The 20,590-nt window shown below is 35.1% G+C and overlaps 1 protein-coding gene across 7 annotated transcripts in view; it reads right to left on the bottom strand.

The window, feature by feature from the left end:
* LOC106881030 (CREB-regulated transcription coactivator 1) overlaps positions 1-19,716 on the bottom strand; it is a 165,009-nt gene extending 145,293 nt beyond the window's left edge. For 3 of the 7 annotated variants that reach the window (XM_014931224.2, XM_014931228.2, XM_014931222.2), the window contains exons 1-3: positions 19,536-19,714; positions 14,107-14,211; positions 2,087-2,191 (exon numbers count right to left, since the gene is read on the bottom strand). In XM_014931224.2, the coding sequence (XP_014786710.1) occupies positions 2,087-2,191; positions 14,107-14,211; positions 19,536-19,646 (321 nt within the window). In that variant the 5' untranslated portion in view covers positions 19,647-19,714. Of the gene's footprint in view, positions 1-2,086; positions 2,192-14,106; positions 14,212-19,535 lie in introns of all 7 variants that reach the window. The other 4 variants (XM_014931227.2, XM_014931223.2, XM_014931225.2 and 1 more) reach the window with 4 other exon arrangements.
* Between the last annotated feature and the right edge of the window lie 874 nt (positions 19,717-20,590).

The raw sequence follows: 20,590 nt of genomic DNA on the forward strand, positions 1-20,590 counted from the left end.
GGTAGGTAGGTAGATAGACAGACAGATAGATAGCTAACACATTCCACAGTTTGTTTTATATATATATATATATATATATATACACACACACACAGAAAATATATTGGGGATCACACACACACACAACGAAATATCTTTTTCAAATTTAAGCATTTTTTTTAGAGTACTAATTAAAAAAAAATGACATCAATGAAAGGACTGGTTGAACTGATATGCAAATATAAGCTGGATAATTTTGGGCATCCTTACAATAATACATAAATTAAAATAGCATAGGCAGGAGTTGGGCAGGTTGTAGAAACACAAATAGAATCAAATATTGATATAAGCTGAGGTAGATAATTTATAAAAACCAAGAATAGGATTACAAAGGGAAAAAAAAACTAATTTTGGATCAACTTAAGAAAACAAAGTATTTAGAAATTATGGTAAGGCAGATAATATTTAAATTAAAAATGAGTTGTTTTTTTTATCTCATTTTTGTCATTTGTTTTAGAGAAGAGATGCATTGAAGCAGATTGGTTTTAGAGAAAATATATTGGCTTCTAGCAGTCAATGTTTCATAGCATTTTACATGCCTCTTAAAACTAAATGAAATTCTTTTAGCAGAGATACACATCACTGGTTAAGAATAAAGACACACACAGTGAGAAAACCTTTAAATATCAATATATTGAAGAAGAGTGAAAGAAATCTCTTAATCACCTGTATACAAAATTTCTAGTATATCTAATTAGGATCATCTTCCTGCATGCAGAAGCTGTCAAGGACCATTAACATATTGCATTTACAAGATCTCGAGTTAATACACTGCAAAGTGCCACTTTGTAGTAGACACACTGCTAGCCAAGTGGACTGGAGCAACATGAAATGAAATGCCTTATCCGAGGATACAAATGAACTCATAATCTTAGAAACATGAGTCCAACAAGCCTAACCACTAGGCCACATTCAATAAGCCATGCAATAAAAACAAAGATAATAGCAGATGATAGAATTAGTAGAGTATTGTACAAAACACCTGGTGGTATTTCATTTTGCTCCAGCCAACTTTGCCTTCTATCCTTCTGGACCCAGTAAAATCAGTACCAGTCATACCAGTCAAGAAATACCTGTGGTTCCCAACCCTTTTATTTAAATGAGTTTTCCCATGGACCCCTTTTAATATGCTTACCCTTAAATGTATGTGTGTGTGGATCCCAGGTTGGAAACCACTGAAGGCAGAGCCCCAGCATGGCCACAGTCCAACGATTGAAACTACTATAGGGATACTAAGAGCACAGCTTAATTTATAACTTCAGTTCATACATAGGTTACATGCCTACATTTCCAGTAAGTCAAATACCAATACATTTAGATCACACCAGGAACAATATAACACCTTTTGACACATTTATGCTACCAAATTCTCCAGACACATGAAAACACATAGTGTAAGTTAGCAACAACAATTTTGTGGCACAATTTTGGTCACAATTTTGTGATGCTTTGTCAAGTAAACTTAGTGCATTCAACAGAAACAAATCCATCTCAAACTGACCAATGTTTCCAACTGAATTATAGTATCAAGCATACATATACAAACTGGTCAGCTAGTTTGTATATATGTATGCTTGATGTAAAACGCCCTTGGCTGTTATGATGCAACTGGCTCCTACAGAACAGTGTTCAGGAATGGTTCCAGAACAAACAACAACATTTACATAGTCACTTGATTTGTAAGAAATAGCATACTGAAACCATACAGTGCTGTCTTAAAATAAAGAAGTACATATTAGAATATGCAGTCTTAGAAAATTAAAATCTGAAAAAGACAAGATGGACCTGACTACAACACCTTAATTATAGGTTTACTCATTCAGGTTGGTTTGAAGAACAACAATGAGACTAAGTCAGATATTTAACATGTAAGACCTATTGACTCAGTTTTTAAAGCATTTTATCAGCTACCTCTTAGAGTTGACCAAAGCTACATATTATCAAACATTTAGTAAAGAATATATCAAAATACTACAGAAAGAATAAATATACAAACATCAAAGTTTTGATTTGAAACAAAATAAAAATTAATTTTGGCAAAGGATACTCGTGTTGGAAATGCACGACCTCGCTGTTGTACTAATCCTTGTCTAGAGCGATCACGTGGACCAGCTCTGCCTTGTTCAATGTCTTTGAGGTTTTGCAGTGCAGTCTGTAAGAAATAGAAGGTAAGACAACTTTTTTGTGTGTGTGTGCCAATTTAAATAAAGTGCAATCCTAAGACCTGTTTAATAAATTCTAATCAGGAAAAAATTGTGAAATGTTTAGGTTCATATATTAATATCGTTATCCTATTTTTCTTTGATTTATAAAAACTAAAAAGTCTTTGCACACACACACACACACACACACACATTAAAATCTAAACAACAAATATACTTTGAATATATGTTACAAAGGCCTCAATACAGCTAGATAAACACTCTCTAAGACTGAGCTCTCCATTTATAATTATGTTGTAGTTATTATGTGTTGATACAAATTCATTCATTTTTTTAATGCTATTCTAGGATAGTGAGGAATATTGATTCTCTCATCAATGCTTTTCTGAAATACGAATATCAACAAAATATGCTTGTGTGACAAGGAAGTTGAATCTCTCCTGAATCTGATATTTTTGAATTTTATAACTAGACCAATGAGAAATATGATTCTTACATCAACTTTTCCATGCTAAGAATCATATATTCATTCACACATAATTATATTACATAGACACACAGGTTATGAGTGAGATTATACATGTTGCAGCTGTTATGTAGTTTCTCTAGACATGCCTCAGTTCTACATGTGGAGAAATAGCTACATCTTATGGGAATGTTACCTGCAACAAGCAGGTAGTCTATCCAAGAGCTGTTTTATCTATCATCTGCTTAGCACTAATTAATTTATAACTAAGCAACAGCTCATGACTGAGAAGTTGAGGGGACATGGAGACACACACACAAATAATGCATCCAGAAATTGTAATGGCAGAATGTGTGTGCATGTGTGTGTGTGTGTGTGAAAGAGAGAGATGACTAGAAGTAGTGGAATTTAATGAAAGCTCAAGTTCAAATCAATATAATGTTGTAAATATGGAAATAACAAGGATAATGATTCTTTACATTGTAATTTCTTTTCTACTCTAGGCACAAGGCCCGAAATTTTGGGGGAGGGGGCCAGTCAATTAGATTGACCCCAGTACACAACAGATACTTAATTTATCAACTCCAAAAGGATGAAAGGCAAAGTCGACCTCAGCAGAATTTGAACTCAAGACAGACGAAATACCGCTCAGCATTTTGCCCAACATGCTAGCGTTTCTGGCAGCTCGCCGCCTTTACATTGTAATATTGTTTAAAAATGATGCGAAAGAAATGTATAAATAAAGATCCCAAAATTTGAATGGCTACTGAACAAAGCCCAATAAATACGTGTATGAAGAGTACAATCTCCTTTTCTCAGAGTGGGGAATTAATGAAAAAATTGTGCATTTCCCTTGATGGCAATTCATGTTGATAAGAGAACAGTACCATGTAGTGTGTAATCCTGGGCCAAATAAAATCACAGTACATACAGTACTTTGATATTGTTGGCTGTCTCTCAAACTATTGATTACCTATCTCAGATGAAAAATTATTCACCCAACAATAAAAGTACATCCAGAAAATGTAACATTTGCACAGTAAACACATTCTGGTTATACTTTTTGCTACAATTAGAACAATAAACCTGGTGTAAGAACACCAGCTTTATCAAGCTATCTGCAATTGCAACCATACATTGCATTGATACTTGTATTTCTCAATGCCCACTCTTAAACTGCATAACTGGTACTTCTTGAATATTCAAGTCAATTATCATAACACCAACTGCTCTAACCCTAACCCAAAATCATTCAGCTATACGGCTCTGGAAACTGACCTCCATCTCTGAATCCATGAATAAATACACAAAAGTTGAATATATTAAGATGTACAACAGTGATTATTAATACACTGAATATACAATGTTCTCAAGTAAGTAAAGAAAATTGCACTTTACGCTTACTAACACCCCCACCCCCACCCCACCCCACCCCACTTAAAATTAAAATTTGGTAAATAAGCATCTGTTTAAAACATATATACTTGTTGTGGAATGAATGTTAATGAAAAAATCCACAAGTTTTTGAGAAAGTAGCATGGGCATTGATACTGCAGTCATTCAGATATCCATGCTGATCTAACTAGAAATTAGGGTATGGACTCAAGATTCCATCCACAGCAAGACCGCATGTAATGATTACATGAAATGCTTTAGTTTCTAGGCTATGCTTTATGTACACAGAGACTTAAAACAATATAACTGGATCAGTAATTGTGAAAATATGGTGACAGCTAATGCAAATAAATTTACACCCAAGTTGCAACATTTTTTGATATAATTGAAATGAAGAAATATATATATATATATATATATATATATCAAAGATCCTTTCATAATCTGAAATAAAATTGAATCTGAAAAGTAAATTTTAGACAAATTGTACAATTTATATTCACCTTTATTATTACTAAAATACCTTGTGTCTACATATTATACAGAACTGATGGAACTTGTTTGAAAGAACATACAACTGCAAAATAACTTTGCTATACCTTAGTGGGGTCATTCTATACCAATTATAAACACATGCACTGGTTTTGTTTCACTTCTTTTATTATTATTATTAGTTAATTAGTTAAAATTTAACTAATCAATCGTTTAATTCTTTGGTCAATCAATCCAATTAACTAATCAATTAACTGACTGAGTAATTAATCAAACAATTGATTAATTAATTGGTTAAATGGTTAACTAATTGACTAATAATTCTTTCTAATTTTGGCACAAGGCCAACAATTTTGAAGGGAGGATAAGTCAATTAGATCAACCCCAGTGTTTTACTGGTACTTAATTCATTGACCCCAAAAGGAAAGGCAAAGTCAACCACAGCGGTATTTGAACTCAGAAAGTAAAGCCAGAAGAAATGCTAAGCATTTTGTCCAGCATGCTAACAATTCTGCTGTCTCACCACCTTCAACTGACTAAAAATAAAAGAAGTTAAACAGAACCAATGCATGTGTTTATTATTAGCATAATGACCCTCCCAAGATACAACACAATCTGTTTCAACATGTAAGTTCACATCAAGAATCTTGCAAACCAAATACAAAATGAAATAATCTGTTTCTAGAATAGATAGGTCACCACTGGTAAATGAGCTTGTGTTATGTAAGAAACAGTTCTAACAAAACCTATCTGTCAGCATGAGTTGATGTAATTCCAGCTGTTGTAGCATTAATGCTCACATCACCTCTAGACACCATCGTAACATCTTTTAAACAAGTTTCCAAAGACAGTAATTTTGGAAAGAAAGAAAAAGAATAATAAATGAGTTTAGGTATGTTCTTTTCTTTCTTTCCTGTATGGTTGACAATGCTATGTTGTTTCATCACTGGCAATATATGTACAATCAATAACAAGAAACACGACAGTTATCTATGAGGGCACGTTAAGTCACAATGGAAGTGTTGGTCTACACTTTCATTTTTGCTAAAATGTAAACGTCTTTGGCAATTTGCAGATAGCTAGAATCTATGATTCTGTAAATAATTGTAATCATGAAAGTCTTTCATAGTATAACATTTGATAAAGTGCAAAGTTGGTAAAGACAAACTTTCCTAAATTATTGTCAAAAAACATTTCTAAATATTAGCAAAAATAGATTTTAGGATTGCATATATCAAAATTTTAAAAAATGCAACAAAAACAAGTGTTTATATGAATAAATTCAATTGTCAACATAAATCTTTTAGAATTAATGCATTCCAAAACAGAGAAACATAAGACAAATGTTAGTTTTTGAAGCATTAATAGTGATTTAATGTTAAGCATGTCAAGAGTTTATTCAGAAGCAACAAACAGGATCTGTGAAGAAAGATATGTAAGATTTCATGCAGAAAATAATCTTAATTGAATACAACAACCAGTTAATAAAGTTCAGACAGGCCCAACTTTTCCATAAAGTTAGAGAGAAATGGTTTACAGTTGTCATGCAAGCTAATAGTTCTTCAAAAGGTTTATTATTTTGAAGGCATGACAACTTCAAAGAGGGTGGTGGGTGGAAATGATGGTTTTGCATACAGTTCCTGAAAGCCGGAAGTTACTAAAAGTATAGAAATTGCTAAAATCTAATTTGAAATATTTCAGAAGAGTTTGAGGAGTAGGAAACATTTCGTGTCCTGTGGTGGAACATTTTTGTACCACAACAACAGAATATTTACTTTAAATATGTAATGAAACATTTTCCCACCTAGTTTGATTGAATATGGTAGTAATAAATGATTAAGAGAAATTTCAAGTCAAAAGAAAAAAAAAATTAGTTAATCATTTTCATAAACCACCCACAAAAAAAAAGGGAGATATGAGAGAAAATCTGAATAGACAGCTGGTTAAGCATCAATAAGGATGCACTGCTGAACAAAAATCTACACAAAACAAAGCAAAAGAGAAAGAAAAAGCAGAAAAGAGGAGTGGGGAATAAATGAGGAATGAGTAAAAGCAGATGGAAATCAAGTCCAATTTCCATAATAGAATTGCACAGTTTTAAGAATTAGGTTTGTTAAGGAGTGAAGAACAGGTTTAGCTGAAATACAAGGCGAGGCTGTACGGAGGCCAGTAAGCCAAGCCTTGCAGAAAGTCAAAATCAAATTCTTATACACAAACAAAACATGAATCGGTAGTCTTTTTTTTTTTTTGTTTTAACATGGGTGGGGATAATTATCTTGCATGTTTATCAATTAATTTCTTGCTTTGCTACAATACAATGACTAAAAGAATTAATATACATCCCTCATTCTCTCATTTCTGAATAAAACATAAGCATGCTTAGTTTGCTTTTAAATCTACAATTAATAATCTTATTTAAATATAAAATAACCTCAGAACTTATGTTTGTTTATATTTTTCAAAATCAAAGTGTCCATGGTACTACTGACAACTGCATGAGTTTATGACAAATTAAATCTACATATATTTTGACCTGAGTAAATAAAAAAAAAAAAAAACAGGTGCTTTTCATTTAAAGTGATGCAATTGGTATAGATTTCTATAGAGAAAATAAAACATGCAAGAGAATCTGTATAACAGAGAAAGAAATGAGAGAAAAATAAGGGCTTAAGGAATGAGGCAGAAAAGGAGAGCATAACAAGGGAGAGAGAGAAAGATCAAAAGATAATGGGTTAGGGTTCAGAGGGAGACAATTCCAAACAGAGAGGGAAGGGAAGAAGTAACATGAATGATGGGAAGAAAAGCATGGGAAAAGTGAGAAAAGGGAGAGATTAAATGTGAGGACGAGAAAGAGAAGGCAAAAGATATAGCTGTGGATGGAGAGGGAGGGAGGGAGGGAAAGAATGAAAGATAATGTGGATAGGCTAGGGTGGGGAAAAGGGATAGATGGGTGGATGGAGAAAGCAGAAATACAAATAGAAGGCTGATACTGAAAGAGAAAGTGAAAAAGATGTAAACAGTCCAGAGAGAGAAAACAAAAGAACAAAAGAGTGAAGGAGAGAGAAAACATGGGAGTGAAAGCTAGAAGAGAATTAAGAAAATGAGAGAGAAAACATAGAAGAGAAGGATTTAAAAGAAAGAGAGAATAAAGAAAGAGTAAAGAGTATGGCAAGGACATAGAGGTCTTAACTGGGTGTGTATAAAAGGATGTAGAGCAGCAGTTCCAAATCTGGGTTTGCAAATTCCCTGAATGGAAAGTGTTAAGGATCTGTAAAGTTCAAAATCTGTTGAGTGAACCTTTAAGGCCGGGAGGCTGTAGGAAAATTTCTTTAAATAAAAGGGGCTTTTGGGAGAGAAAAGTTAGAGAAAACCAGAGATGTAGAAAATGACAGGAAGCATAGAGAAGGATATTTAGAGTATTGTTAGTAACAACAGGGAATTAGAAATAAAGAGGTTAGTCAAGAGAAAATACAGAGTCGGGATGGCGGAGGGGGGGAGAGAACATGGATAAAATTTATGGGGAGGATAGAAAAACAGAGGGAGAGAAAGAGTAAGAAAAATGAAACAGAAAGAGTGGTGCACCAAAATGTGAATGTGTGTGTGTGTGTGTGTGTGCAATAAAAATTTAAAAAAGAGATGAGTGTAAGCTGCCATGGGTGATGAAAAGAGATAACGAACAGGTGTCTGTAGCTCCTAGATAAATGTTAGAAAATGGTACATTACTTTCTGTAGGTTAACATTGTTTCATCATCACCCAAGCAATTTAAGAGGGGTCAAGAACAGGTTCATGATGCTGTGTAACCTCAAATCAGCCAGCCAGTTTGGTATGTGGGCAGTCACCTGACCAATGAGGTGAAACCCAAAGATCTGTTGGTCCACCCTATATGGTAGTGCTAGTAAGGAGACAATGGTTGAACGGTGCTGAACAACTGACACAGATTAACATCAATTTCTCATTGTTGTTTTAATGTCCACTTTTCCATGCTTGAATGAGGACAGATTTTTGTTGAGATAGATTTTCTGTGACCCAATGCCCTTTTTGCTGCTTACTTCCATCTGAATCCAGATAAGGTAATATTTCCACATGGCTGGACATGTTTCCACAGAAGATTGGTAATGAAGGACACTGCCTGTATGATGGTGACTCTCGCTTACAACAATTACATGATGTCAAGACAGGGACACACACACACACACACACACATATATATAGACTTCTTTCAATTTCCATCTACTAAATCCACTCAAAGCTGTGGTCAACCTGGGGCTATAGTAGAAAACACTTGCTAAAGGTTCCACACAGTGGGATTGAACCCAGAATTGAGAGATCAAGAAGCAAGTTTATTAGCCACACAGTCATGCAGGCACCTATAACTGTTGTATATCAAAATTACTTTATGCAGTGAAGAGACAATGAACAGTTAATTATAGCTTTTACAGGTAGATTGCTCAACCTGCATGAAATACCAACTAAATTGCTCAATTTTTTTCCAAACTGCTTTTAAAAGAAATAATCAAACATAGGATAATGCAATTCTAGATAGATAGTATGTCTAAATAAAAGATGGGATAGTTACAACTGGACTGTTTTTTATCATAGGTAGGCTCAGTCAGGAGGACTTATCTGAGAGCTAAACAGCAATTTGACCTGCACAAAGTATCAGCTAAATCACCCTTAAATCACACCATAGCTCTGTCATATTAAACAGGGATGGACAGATTACAATAATGTAGTCAGAGATAAACTATGTCTGAATAAAATATGGGATGGTCATGGCTGATTTGGAGTTAGCCAGACAAGATGATGAACAACATTTTGGTGCTGCTGTAAGTTAAGCAATTGTTCTACATTACAAATTGCTATAGGTAATTAAAAAAACAAAAATGAACAACATGAGGATCTAGCTGTAAGTAAAACAACTACAGCAGATGAACAGTAAGGAAGAACTTATTAGAACTTAAGTAGGTAAAAACCTATTTATCATTACAGTAGATAAAGAGAGATAAGAAACTTTTATGGTAAATGAACAACTGAACATAATTTGGGGTAATGAGCAGTACTATAGAGCTTAAAAACAATTCATGAATGGATATAAGGGACTTCTACAAGTAATCTACACCTTTAAGTGAACTTTTACAGGTAAACAATTCCAAAAGGTGAACAGGAAGAATGAACAGAGTTTCTAAATGTAAATAACTACAATAGGTGAACAGAGATAAAGCTATAGATAACTACAGTTATCTGTAGTTGAAAAGAGAGAATAATCAACACTATATAGCTTCTACAGGTAATAACTACCAGAGATGAACAGAGAGAATAAACAACATTATATAGCTTTCATAAGATAACTATTGGAGATGAACAGCCAAAATAAACAACATCATTCAACCATTGTCAATAAAGAGCACAGCATAACTTATGTCATTAATAACAGAAAGTGAACAGAGACAATACATCTTCAAAGAGAAACAACACTAGAATAATAAGAGGGATACAGACTAATAAAAGATGACCCACTAAATGGCAGTCAGTGCTTAGCCTCAAGACAACCCTTTTTGGAATGACCCATGACAAATATTACCCCAGTCCTAATCACACTGTCTCAGACTGCATTGTCCCATTTGCTGGTTCCTAATTTAAGATAATAGGGTGTGACATGAGAGGAGTTTGATTACTATTTCTAGCAGGTAAGTGGTAGCTATGGTAAGAGTTCTGTGATGTGGAAGATGTTTAAGGATTGGTAGGCAACTGGGGAAGTAAAAGTGAATATATAAATATCTGTGTGCACACACACAGATATATATATATATATATATATATATATATATATAAGCACAACTGTTGGTTAAGATGTTCGCTTTCCAACTGCATGTGTGGCACATTGAACATGTGTCTTCAACTATAGCTCCAAGCTGATCAAAGCTTTATAGTGGATTTGATAAACAGAAACTGAAAGATACCCATCATACATACACACACACACACACACACACACACACAATCTTCTGTGGAAACAGGTGAGGGTTGTCAACAAGAAGGGCATCCAGCCATCGAAAATATGTCTCAATGAATTCACTTTTCCATGCTTGAGAATCAATGCATAGAAAAGTGAATGTTAAAATGATACTGCTGGTGCTGATGATACATATGCATGCATTTATGCACATGCTAAGCCAACATGCTTAGTGAAGGCGCATGGCTTAGTGGTTAGGGCATTCGGCTCACGATCGTAAGGTCATGAGTTCGATCCCAGGTGACGCGTTGTGTCCTTGAGCAAGACACTTTATTTCATGTTGCTCCAGTCCACTCAGCTGGCAAAAATGAGTAGTACCTGTATTTCAAAGGGCCGACCTTGTCACGCTGAGTCTCCCTGAGAACTACGTTAGGGGTACACGTGTCTGTGGATTGCTCAGTCACTTGCACATTAATTTCATGAGCAAGCTGTTCCGTTGATCGGATCAGCTGGGACCCTCATCGTCGTAACCGACAGAGTGCTCCTAAGCTAACATGCTACCTCAAAGGTAGCACACTGACACATAACCGTTGTTCACAAAGACAAGGAATAGACAGGAACACTACTTGTCCATCACCACAATAAAAACTGAACCTAGAATTTGCTTTTGAACTGTATGAAATTTTTTTCCTTAACCACATCTTCACACCACATTTTAAACATTTTGCTTGTATTTTTCCAACCTAGTTTCTATTTTTACTTCTTCAGACTCCTGAATTATTTTGTTCTGAATCAGTCTCATAATTTCTGCTTCTTTTCAAAGCAGCCACTACAGCCGTTTCTCCTTCAGTCTATCTGCTTCACTTTCTTTTCCTCACTCTTTCATCTCAAGCTTTTTAGGCACCTATTTCTCATTTCCCTCCACCTGAATTGAAACCGAAGCTCTTGCCTGTAACATGTATGCATGAGTATACATACACATACTTTCATGAAAATACAAACATGTAAGAGATACCAAATTCATTGTCATATGATTTATGGAATATGGAATTGACATTAAGATGAAAAGTGGTGCACAGACACATGTCGTTCTTTACTGTAGAGAGGAATTGGGGGGGGGGGATATGAAGCCTCATCAAAAGATTGAGACAAATAGAATTTGCTGTAATGTCTGCTAATAATTGTGACTAATTGAACTTTAATTTGTATATCTATACATATGTCATCATCATCATTTAATGTGTTTTCCATGCTGGCATGGGTTGAACATGGGGCTGGCCAGACTCCAACTGTCTGTTGCGGCATGGTTTCTATGGTTGGATACCCATCCTAATGCCAACCACTATACAGAGTGTGCTAAGTGCATTTTACATGCCACCAGCATGGGTGTGTTGATGCAGCACTGGCATCTGTAAAAGACAAGCCTGTATGTATGGATGACAATGATTTTTCTTAGCTTGGCAGGTCTTCTCAAGTACAACAAATTGCCACAACTCCCGGTCGCTTATTTCTTCAGTGAGGTCATTTCCTTGCATAGTTATATATGTATACTGAGTTTGTGTGCATATTCTTGTGCATACATTGCACATCTATCTTGTGGTTGTTTATGTTAGTCTAGTTTGTTGTAGGACGAGTACAGCCTTCAGAGTTTAATGTACTCTATCATTTGTCTCAATGTTCAGGGGATCTAATAATTTTGTTGAGTTTTTCAAAATATATAGCATCTTTTGGTGGACCAACGAATTAATGTAGGCTGTTCTACTTTGATTGTAGCCTTTTACAAGTGGTTAATCTGGAATACTAGAGAGAAATGCATCAAGATACATTTTAAAAATCTCAAGGAAAACTTTCAAGTTTCATAAATCTTTTACGAAGTAGTTTTATAACTGCAAGCCTTTAAATGCTAAACTGTTACTATATAAGTTTTTAGTATTGGAATTCAAGGAACAGCATGTTGAGATCTGACAATATACCTTTTACTTTTTCGTTGCCAAAGTTTGGAACAAGATACTCAAGAACATTCCACACACATATGATGGCATATCATTCTTGGTATTTCATAGAGTAAAAATTTAATGCAAAGTCATTGCCAGTGGTTAAATTTCTTGAGTTTAGTGAAATGCTTCTTATGAAATCTCTCTAGTTAACAGGTAAAACCAGAGCCGTTAAATGACAAAAGATGAGATTAAACAAAAGGGATTTTCAAAGGGTCAACGTTACTGTATGATCTCTCAAGTGAACGTTCTCAGTACACAATCAGAGCTCTTGACAGGTTGTTGACAATATATGTTTAGAGAAACCCAGGTCATGAAAGCGTTCAGTTTTTAATAGTTTCCCTGTTTGGGACAAAACAGATTTTTGTTGGGGAATGGAATCTTGCAGTTGTTTATGTATGTATGTGCATGTGTAAGTATACATATACATGCAGATACATATATGTGGATATGAAATGTTTTGTACATGCTGGGAATGTATGAAATGTACATTTCATATATGTATTTGTGTAATATGCATGCATGTTTACATATGCAAATTAGTGCATGCTACACCCCCTGCACACATATGCTTATATGTGTGTGTGAATATATGTACAACATGCATACATGTATAATTTTACATATGCGAGCATGTATATATGTTTTATATATACAAGCATACAAATGAAGGAAATGAGGTCATGGATACACACGCACAAAGATATATATATATGTATATAATGTAAAGGCGCGAAGGCATGAAAAGCAACGAATGTGTCCCTCCCTCCTCTCATTTAACAATATGCAGTACATGTCATGTCACCAGACAACCTAGCAATGCTGAAAAGCAGGGGTTTCCACTTAACCTCCATTCAAAAAACTATACTAATTTGTCAGGCTCCAACCAACATAAGCAGCACTCAAACCGAAATATTTATTGTGGGTTGGAGGGAGGTGAGAAATAAAAGAAACCAAGCATTATTACTAATTGTATAGCTGTCACAAAAGAGCAATGGTGCCGAACTAAAATCCTCACAGTAAATTAGTTTTGCACCTACAAATGGTTTCCTGTTGAAATACTTCAGAAACAACCGTATCTCGAAGATGACGAAAGCACATCAGGAGTAGGCTGAGATTAATTCAACTGGCTGAATCTTCCCCAAACAACAACCAAACCTATTTTGTGTCAAAGTATTCAGTGTAATCATCATCACCGTTATTATAATTATTAATCGTCATTAGTATTTTTTAAATATCGAGATCATTATCAACATTATTAATCATCATTGTTGTTATTTATTGGTTAGCTTTTGGTTTATTTCTTTCTTTTTTTTCGATGCACACCCAATATTTTTAGTAAAAGGGAAAGAGGTAAATATATAGATAGAGAGAGAGAGAGAGAGAGAAAGGCAGAAGTTTCGTGAGTGAAAAGCGGGTATATGAATGAGTTCGACGCAAGCTTGGTTAATATCTGAAGTGGAGAAAAAGACTTGAAGAGAAACACCGTAAACAGCAACAGAGAGAAAGAGGGGGAAGCTATGGGAAAAAAAGAGAGAGAGAGAGAGTGCCGTTTAGGAGAGAGAACAATGGCACTGGTGAAACGACACAAACTCCATACATACCTGCAGAATTCCACTATTGGACGCAATCTGGTTCACATTGGGTAGAGACCCTCCACGGTATGCACCAAGGTTTTGGGTAATGTGCAAATGTTTTTGAAACGCCCCCTGTCGTAGTATATACAAGTCATATATAAATATACAAGCCACGGACCTAGGGGTATTATCTTAGTAATATTATGTTAGGCGGTCTAAGAAGGGAGTTTTAAGTGTTAAAATAATATACCTGTCCACGAATTCTTTTATTACTATGTATGTATGTGTGGTATGTATATATATATAAAATTTGTATTAGTGTGTATACACAATATATATCTATATGTATACACACATATATATATATACACACATACAAACCATATATATATATATATATAATAATAATAATATAAATAATATATATATATATATATAACCTTTATTGTTTTTAAGGGTTCTTTTTTTAAAGAAAATATGAGAATGAAATACAATAAAATGCATCATTCGTGGACTGCTGTATTGCATGGAGACTATCTTCATGTTGGTGCTAAAACAATCAACCTGTTGAATAGTGAAAGAATATGCTATAATGGTGCCGGGGAGGAAAGCAGGAGGCCAGAATTTGCTTCACCAAATCGTCGATATCCATATGTACATACCACTCTCTCTCTCTCTCACATACACCAATATATATATATATATATATATATATATATATATATATATATACAAACACACCCACACACAGCATGTCACCATAAAAATATGTTTAATACAAACCCTCAGAAGTACTGTGATATTATTATTATATCAAGATAACCAACTTAATTTTAAATTACTACTATATAAACTAAGCAATAACGAGTATTACGAGATAAAAAAAAAAACAAATAAAATTTTATTTTTACATATATATTTTTATTTAATTTATGAATAATTAAAACGTTCAGAATCGACCAAATATAATCAATCTACAAGGATGATAGTGAATAATTGTTGCTGTTGTTGCTGAGTGCATATATTAGCTGGGGAAGGGGGTGACAGAGAAAGATGGGGGGAGGATGTCTACCTAATCGTGGCTTGGATTTGGTTTATGTATGTATCTAAAACCATTTTAAATCTTGTTTGCCACCAAGATGACGGTTTTATACACACACATATATATAGCGCATTAGATAGCACTAGTACTTTGTATAGAGATTATCTTCCGGGGACGTGATAATAATTTTGGTGGTGATGGAGTCGACGACTTGCTAGACCTGACCTCTTCAATGGGTTAAAGAAATGAAAAAAAAAAAAATCAGGTATTTATTTCTCGAGGTTAGCGAGTCGAGTCACGAATTTTGTCATACAGATCTAGTGCTTATTCGAGCGAGAAAACAGTACTTGCATGCCTACCTTCGTAAAATTGATATAACTATGAGAGGCGGGGAGGTGAGGGCTTGCAACTGTATCACTCAAGTGATTTATGTATATCTAGCGATCATTTTATAACACAATTATATAGTGAGAGTGTGTGTATGTGTGTGCAAAGGAGAGAAAGGAAAGCTCCGGAATGGTGCGACTGTTTGTGAGCACGCCAAGTGTAATAATATCTGTGTGTGTGTGTGTGTGAGAGAGAGAGAGAGATGGTATGTGTACGTGTGTGTATGGATGTGTGCAAGCATAGAGAGCAGTGTTAAGTGCTAAAGAGGGTGTCTGTGTCTGATGCCTAAGTCAGAATATGTGTGCATACAAGTGTGTGAGAGAGAGAGAGAGAGTGTGTGTGTGTCAGTTGAAAGTGGTCGGGAATTGCGAACGAGTCGTCGTGGCTGCCAGCAAGGCGACAAAATCTGGCTGCACAAAGTTGATGCCACCACTACCACCACCACCACTACTACTATTACTTGTATAATAAGAATGCCTGCACACAGTTCTAGATGTTCACCACCATTCAACACTGCAGAGCACACAACACAGATTGTATAAGACAAGCGATCTCCAAAACAGTGAAATGTTGACGATTTTAAACGTTGACGAGTGAAAACAAAATAGACGATGCGTACACTACAAGACGCACACACAATCTGTGTGTGTGTGTATATATATATATATATGACATACATACGTTCGAACACATACATAAACACGAGAAAGAAATATAGTAAAGGATTTTCTATATTATGTATTATACAGCTATCTTGTAATCTTTCTCTCTCTCTCTCTCACACACACACACACACACACAAACATGGATGCATATGCACCGGCGTAGATGTGTGGTTTAAAAATTCGCTTGACAACCACGTGGTTCAATGTTCGAACACACTCCTCATCAGCTTGGTTAAGGGCTTTGGACTGAAGTTGGTAAGCGTGCAGAAGTCAATGGTGTGTGTGTGTGTGTGTGTGTGCATTTATGTTTACACCTGTCTGAAATCTGTGTTGTGTATGTCTCGCACCGGTTCGACAAATAGTGTTCGAAGCAGTAATTACCGAGGTCGATTATGAAAGCATGGCCGTAGTTTAACGACTAAAATCAGTGACAGAACCTCTATAATATGTTCCGCAACAAATACATACATTACATACACACGTGTAATATCCGTATTAATTTGCACACAATTCATGTATGTGTAGTATATAACGTACGTGTATAGCAGATGCAAATATAATTACCACATATATATAACGTACGTATATTTACCGCACATACAAAAATGTTATATGCACATAGAAACATATATTGCATATACAATCATTTAACGGCAACGATGATATAAATTTTTAGATGCTTTGAGTCCACTATGTTTGTGAATTGCGGAGCATATATCTCACTTTGTTTATGCTATATGTGTGTGTCTATGTGCAAACATGCATGTAACCTCCTTGTATATACAATATATACATGCATATCACATAAATGTGAAATGTATGCATCTATATAAATGTGAAATGTATGCATCTATATATGTACATATAAAAAGTATACATTTATGTCCATATTACACACACTCCAGACGTGATACACCGATACTCTCTTCTGGTTACCATCGAACTCTTTTGTAGATGTTGCGATGACGGTGTATGTCAACACTAGATGTAAAGATTGGATATGAGATTGTTGGTTGGAGAGACCAAGTGTAACTATGTGCATGCCTCTTTTACTGTTTCCCTGGTTGTGCAGTGCATTTTCCCTCCATATCTTCAAGCAGTCTCCAGTCAGAGCGCCAACATGAACAGCAGGTAGTGATGTCTTCTTCAACTCTTAAAAGAGTTAATGTTACTCCTTTTAACACACATATGTATGTTCTTAAAAACATATCTGTAGATATAGGTCTAATGCCTATAACACAAGAGTGTGTGTATATGTATGGATATATATATATATATATAACATGCATATACAATATGAATATATACAAAAGGAGCTATGTATAATAATTATGTATGAAGTGTGCTGATGATAAGGACGTAAAACCATTTATTTCTACAGTGGAAGAAGTTGGATGGGAAAACGCGTAGAAAGTGTAATTTTAGTTCACTTGTAAAATATAACACTTAGCTTTGTTTTTAACGGAGGAAGAAGGCATCCAACAGCAATTTCCTACCTAAAATCAAGTTCAGCTAAGCAGCCCAGATGAGACGGAAAGTATTAACCTATCTGTACCAACAGATATTAGTAAAAGAAATACTGCTAGTAATAAACAAATAACTGAACAGCGCACAACCTATATACACATACAAAAGCAAGACCACATATCTAACGACTAAACAAACGAGCTAAGCCCGTACTTTGGTTTCGATTTACGATTTGTATTGACTATAAGTCCGTGCGTGGTAAAATACCTCGTTTTATATGGAAAGGCAGGCATTTACATCACAACCCTGTGTGCCTTATTTAATCCTGAAACGTTTAGCTGACAGTCTGCATGTTTATGTATAAAATATATGAGGACTCAAGGAAGGTGAGGTGGGGGTAGAAAACCTAACAGCGACGGGAGCAAAAAGGAGGATGGTTTCCTAAAATAGAGTTATCTCTCCTTAGGTAAACGTTATTACGCATGCATATACAAACACAAACACGTACGTACCTACCAACCCATATATATATATGTGTGTGTGTGTGTGTGTTTATATATATACATACATATACACATTGAATGTGCAAGAGACAGTGAGTGAGCGAGTACAAGTGTGTGTTTGTGGATGTGTTGGCACACAAACGTTGCGTTGAGAAGAGCTCTCCAATACATATATCACACGCACGATATATATATGTATATATATATATCTTAGTATAAACTACAGCAAAGCATTTTCGACTACAATAACTACAGCATCAACAACAAGTGCTCTAAGTTGGCAGTGATGGTTACTGAGAGCCGAGGTGGTGGTGACTCAAAAGAAGCACATTTAGAGATTTATAATAGACATTTAGACAGACTGACTAACATGCCAAACGGTTATTCACTCACACACGCCAACAATGTGCATCTCAAAAATTATATATATAAAGTTATATGGCCGCGTATATATGTTATGTATGAGTGTGTGTATAGAGCTGTTCCTTCCTAGTATTTAATTTCCTCCTCTTCTCTGTGTGTGTGTGTGTGTGTTCAGGAAAGATAGATGCGTGTTTATAGCTGTTTTTATACACAATCTTATACATACATAGGCTTCTAGTTCGAGTCCTGCAGGTAGCCTTCGAGCACTTTTTTTCTTTGTTGTTGCATCTAAGTTTTTTGTTAAAACTTATTATGATATTATTACACGTTATCATTTATAGCTGTGTCCACTTCGAGATTCACTCCTTAAAATGACTAAGTAACAGCATCCAACCCTCCCTTGTCAACACCGCTGTGATTGAGTCTATGTGTGTGTGGAGTGTACATATATGTATGTATTGTATGCATGTGTGTGCGTATATTTATAGATGTGCATGCATGTGTATATATATATATGTATGCGAGTGTCTGTGGGTGTGTGAGTGTTTGTTGTCAATTTCACGATAAGCGATGTGATGTGATGAGGAAATTAGGCGAGATGAGAAAAATAAAAACAAACAAACAAAATAATAAAACAACGATGTGAGATGTTGCTGAAGAAGAGATAACGAGATGTATGAGACGGTTTGTGATGAGATGATATGAACTGAGTGGAAAAGAAGACGAGAAAAAGATGAAATGACATGAGAGGAAAGTAAGATGAGATGAAGTCTGCAAAACAGAGGAAAATATAAATCAACACCAACTAATAGTAAAATTTGTTTGCTCGCTGATTTGTTGATTCTTTTTCATTTTTTATTCTTTTAATGTTTGCTTCGTTTTTCTCATTACGACAAATACACAGAACATCGCACATTTGTGTGCGTGTATGTATGTGTGTGTGTGTGTGTATATATATATACACGTACATATACACAAAATTACAGTCAGTGGAAAGGGGAAAAAATTGATTGAAACGTCATGACTTACCCTAGTAGCTCCCGAAACTTCACGCATAATAGCTTCGAAAGCAGCTGTCTCCTCTGCCTGCTTTTGATTATGTAAAGCTATCTTCTCACTGAACTTCCGTGGATTCGCCATGATGGCTGCAGACTTGTTATGATTCCAGCAATGCAGGCGATCTGACCTGGCTAGCCTCAGCCAATCATAAGCCTGCGTTTTGGTCATGTGTGTGTTCTCTGTGTACATGCATATGTGTGTGTCTGTTTGTATGCGCATGTGTGTTTTGTTGTCTGTGTGTGTGTGTGTATCTTTATCTATATGTGAATCTATGTGTTTTGTGTGTATGTATGTGTTGGTGTGTGTTTATCAGTAGTTCTATTTTGTACGTATGAATATGTCTGTGTGTGTTTGTGTAATTATTGCCTTATGTGTATGTATCTGTATGTGTATTTGTATTTTGTGTATACATGTATGTGTTTGTGTATATGTATAGATGTTGTGTGCAACAAAATAACAATAAGAAAAGAAACAAAACAACTTTTTAAAGAAATGTACAACAATCAAAACAAATAAAAATGAAACAAAACAAACAAAAAGAAAGCAGTACAATCGTTTCAAACGATTTACGATTCTATCTATGGAATTCTGTATAGCCAACAATTTTACTCATCAAACTTTGTTGTTTATTGAAACTAATACTTTTATTGCTATTAATTATAATAATGATAGTAGGCTACGGGTGGTGGACTAGTAGAATCAGTAGAGTATCGGACAAAATATATAACGCTATTTCATTACGGCTTTTTACGTTCTAAGTTCAAATCTCCGAGCTCGACTTCGCTTTTCATTCTTCCGGGGTTGATAAAACAAGTACCAGTTGCATACTGAGATTGAATTATACCTCCCTTGCACACACATACTCACATTTAAGACCGTGTGCCTGTGTAAGAGATCGATATTATTAGGTTATGGGTATGGGTTCGGGGTTTGGCTGATGGATTTGTAGAACGGAATCGGTAAAGTGGTAGAAAACATGAAATGTCTTTTGCGGTCTTCAGTTATTTCCCTTTATATTCTAAGCT

This window comes from Octopus bimaculoides, chromosome 12, assembly GCF_001194135.2.
Source record: "Octopus bimaculoides isolate UCB-OBI-ISO-001 chromosome 12, ASM119413v2, whole genome shotgun sequence".
NCBI classification, from domain to species: Eukaryota; Metazoa; Mollusca; class Cephalopoda; order Octopoda; family Octopodidae; genus Octopus; species Octopus bimaculoides.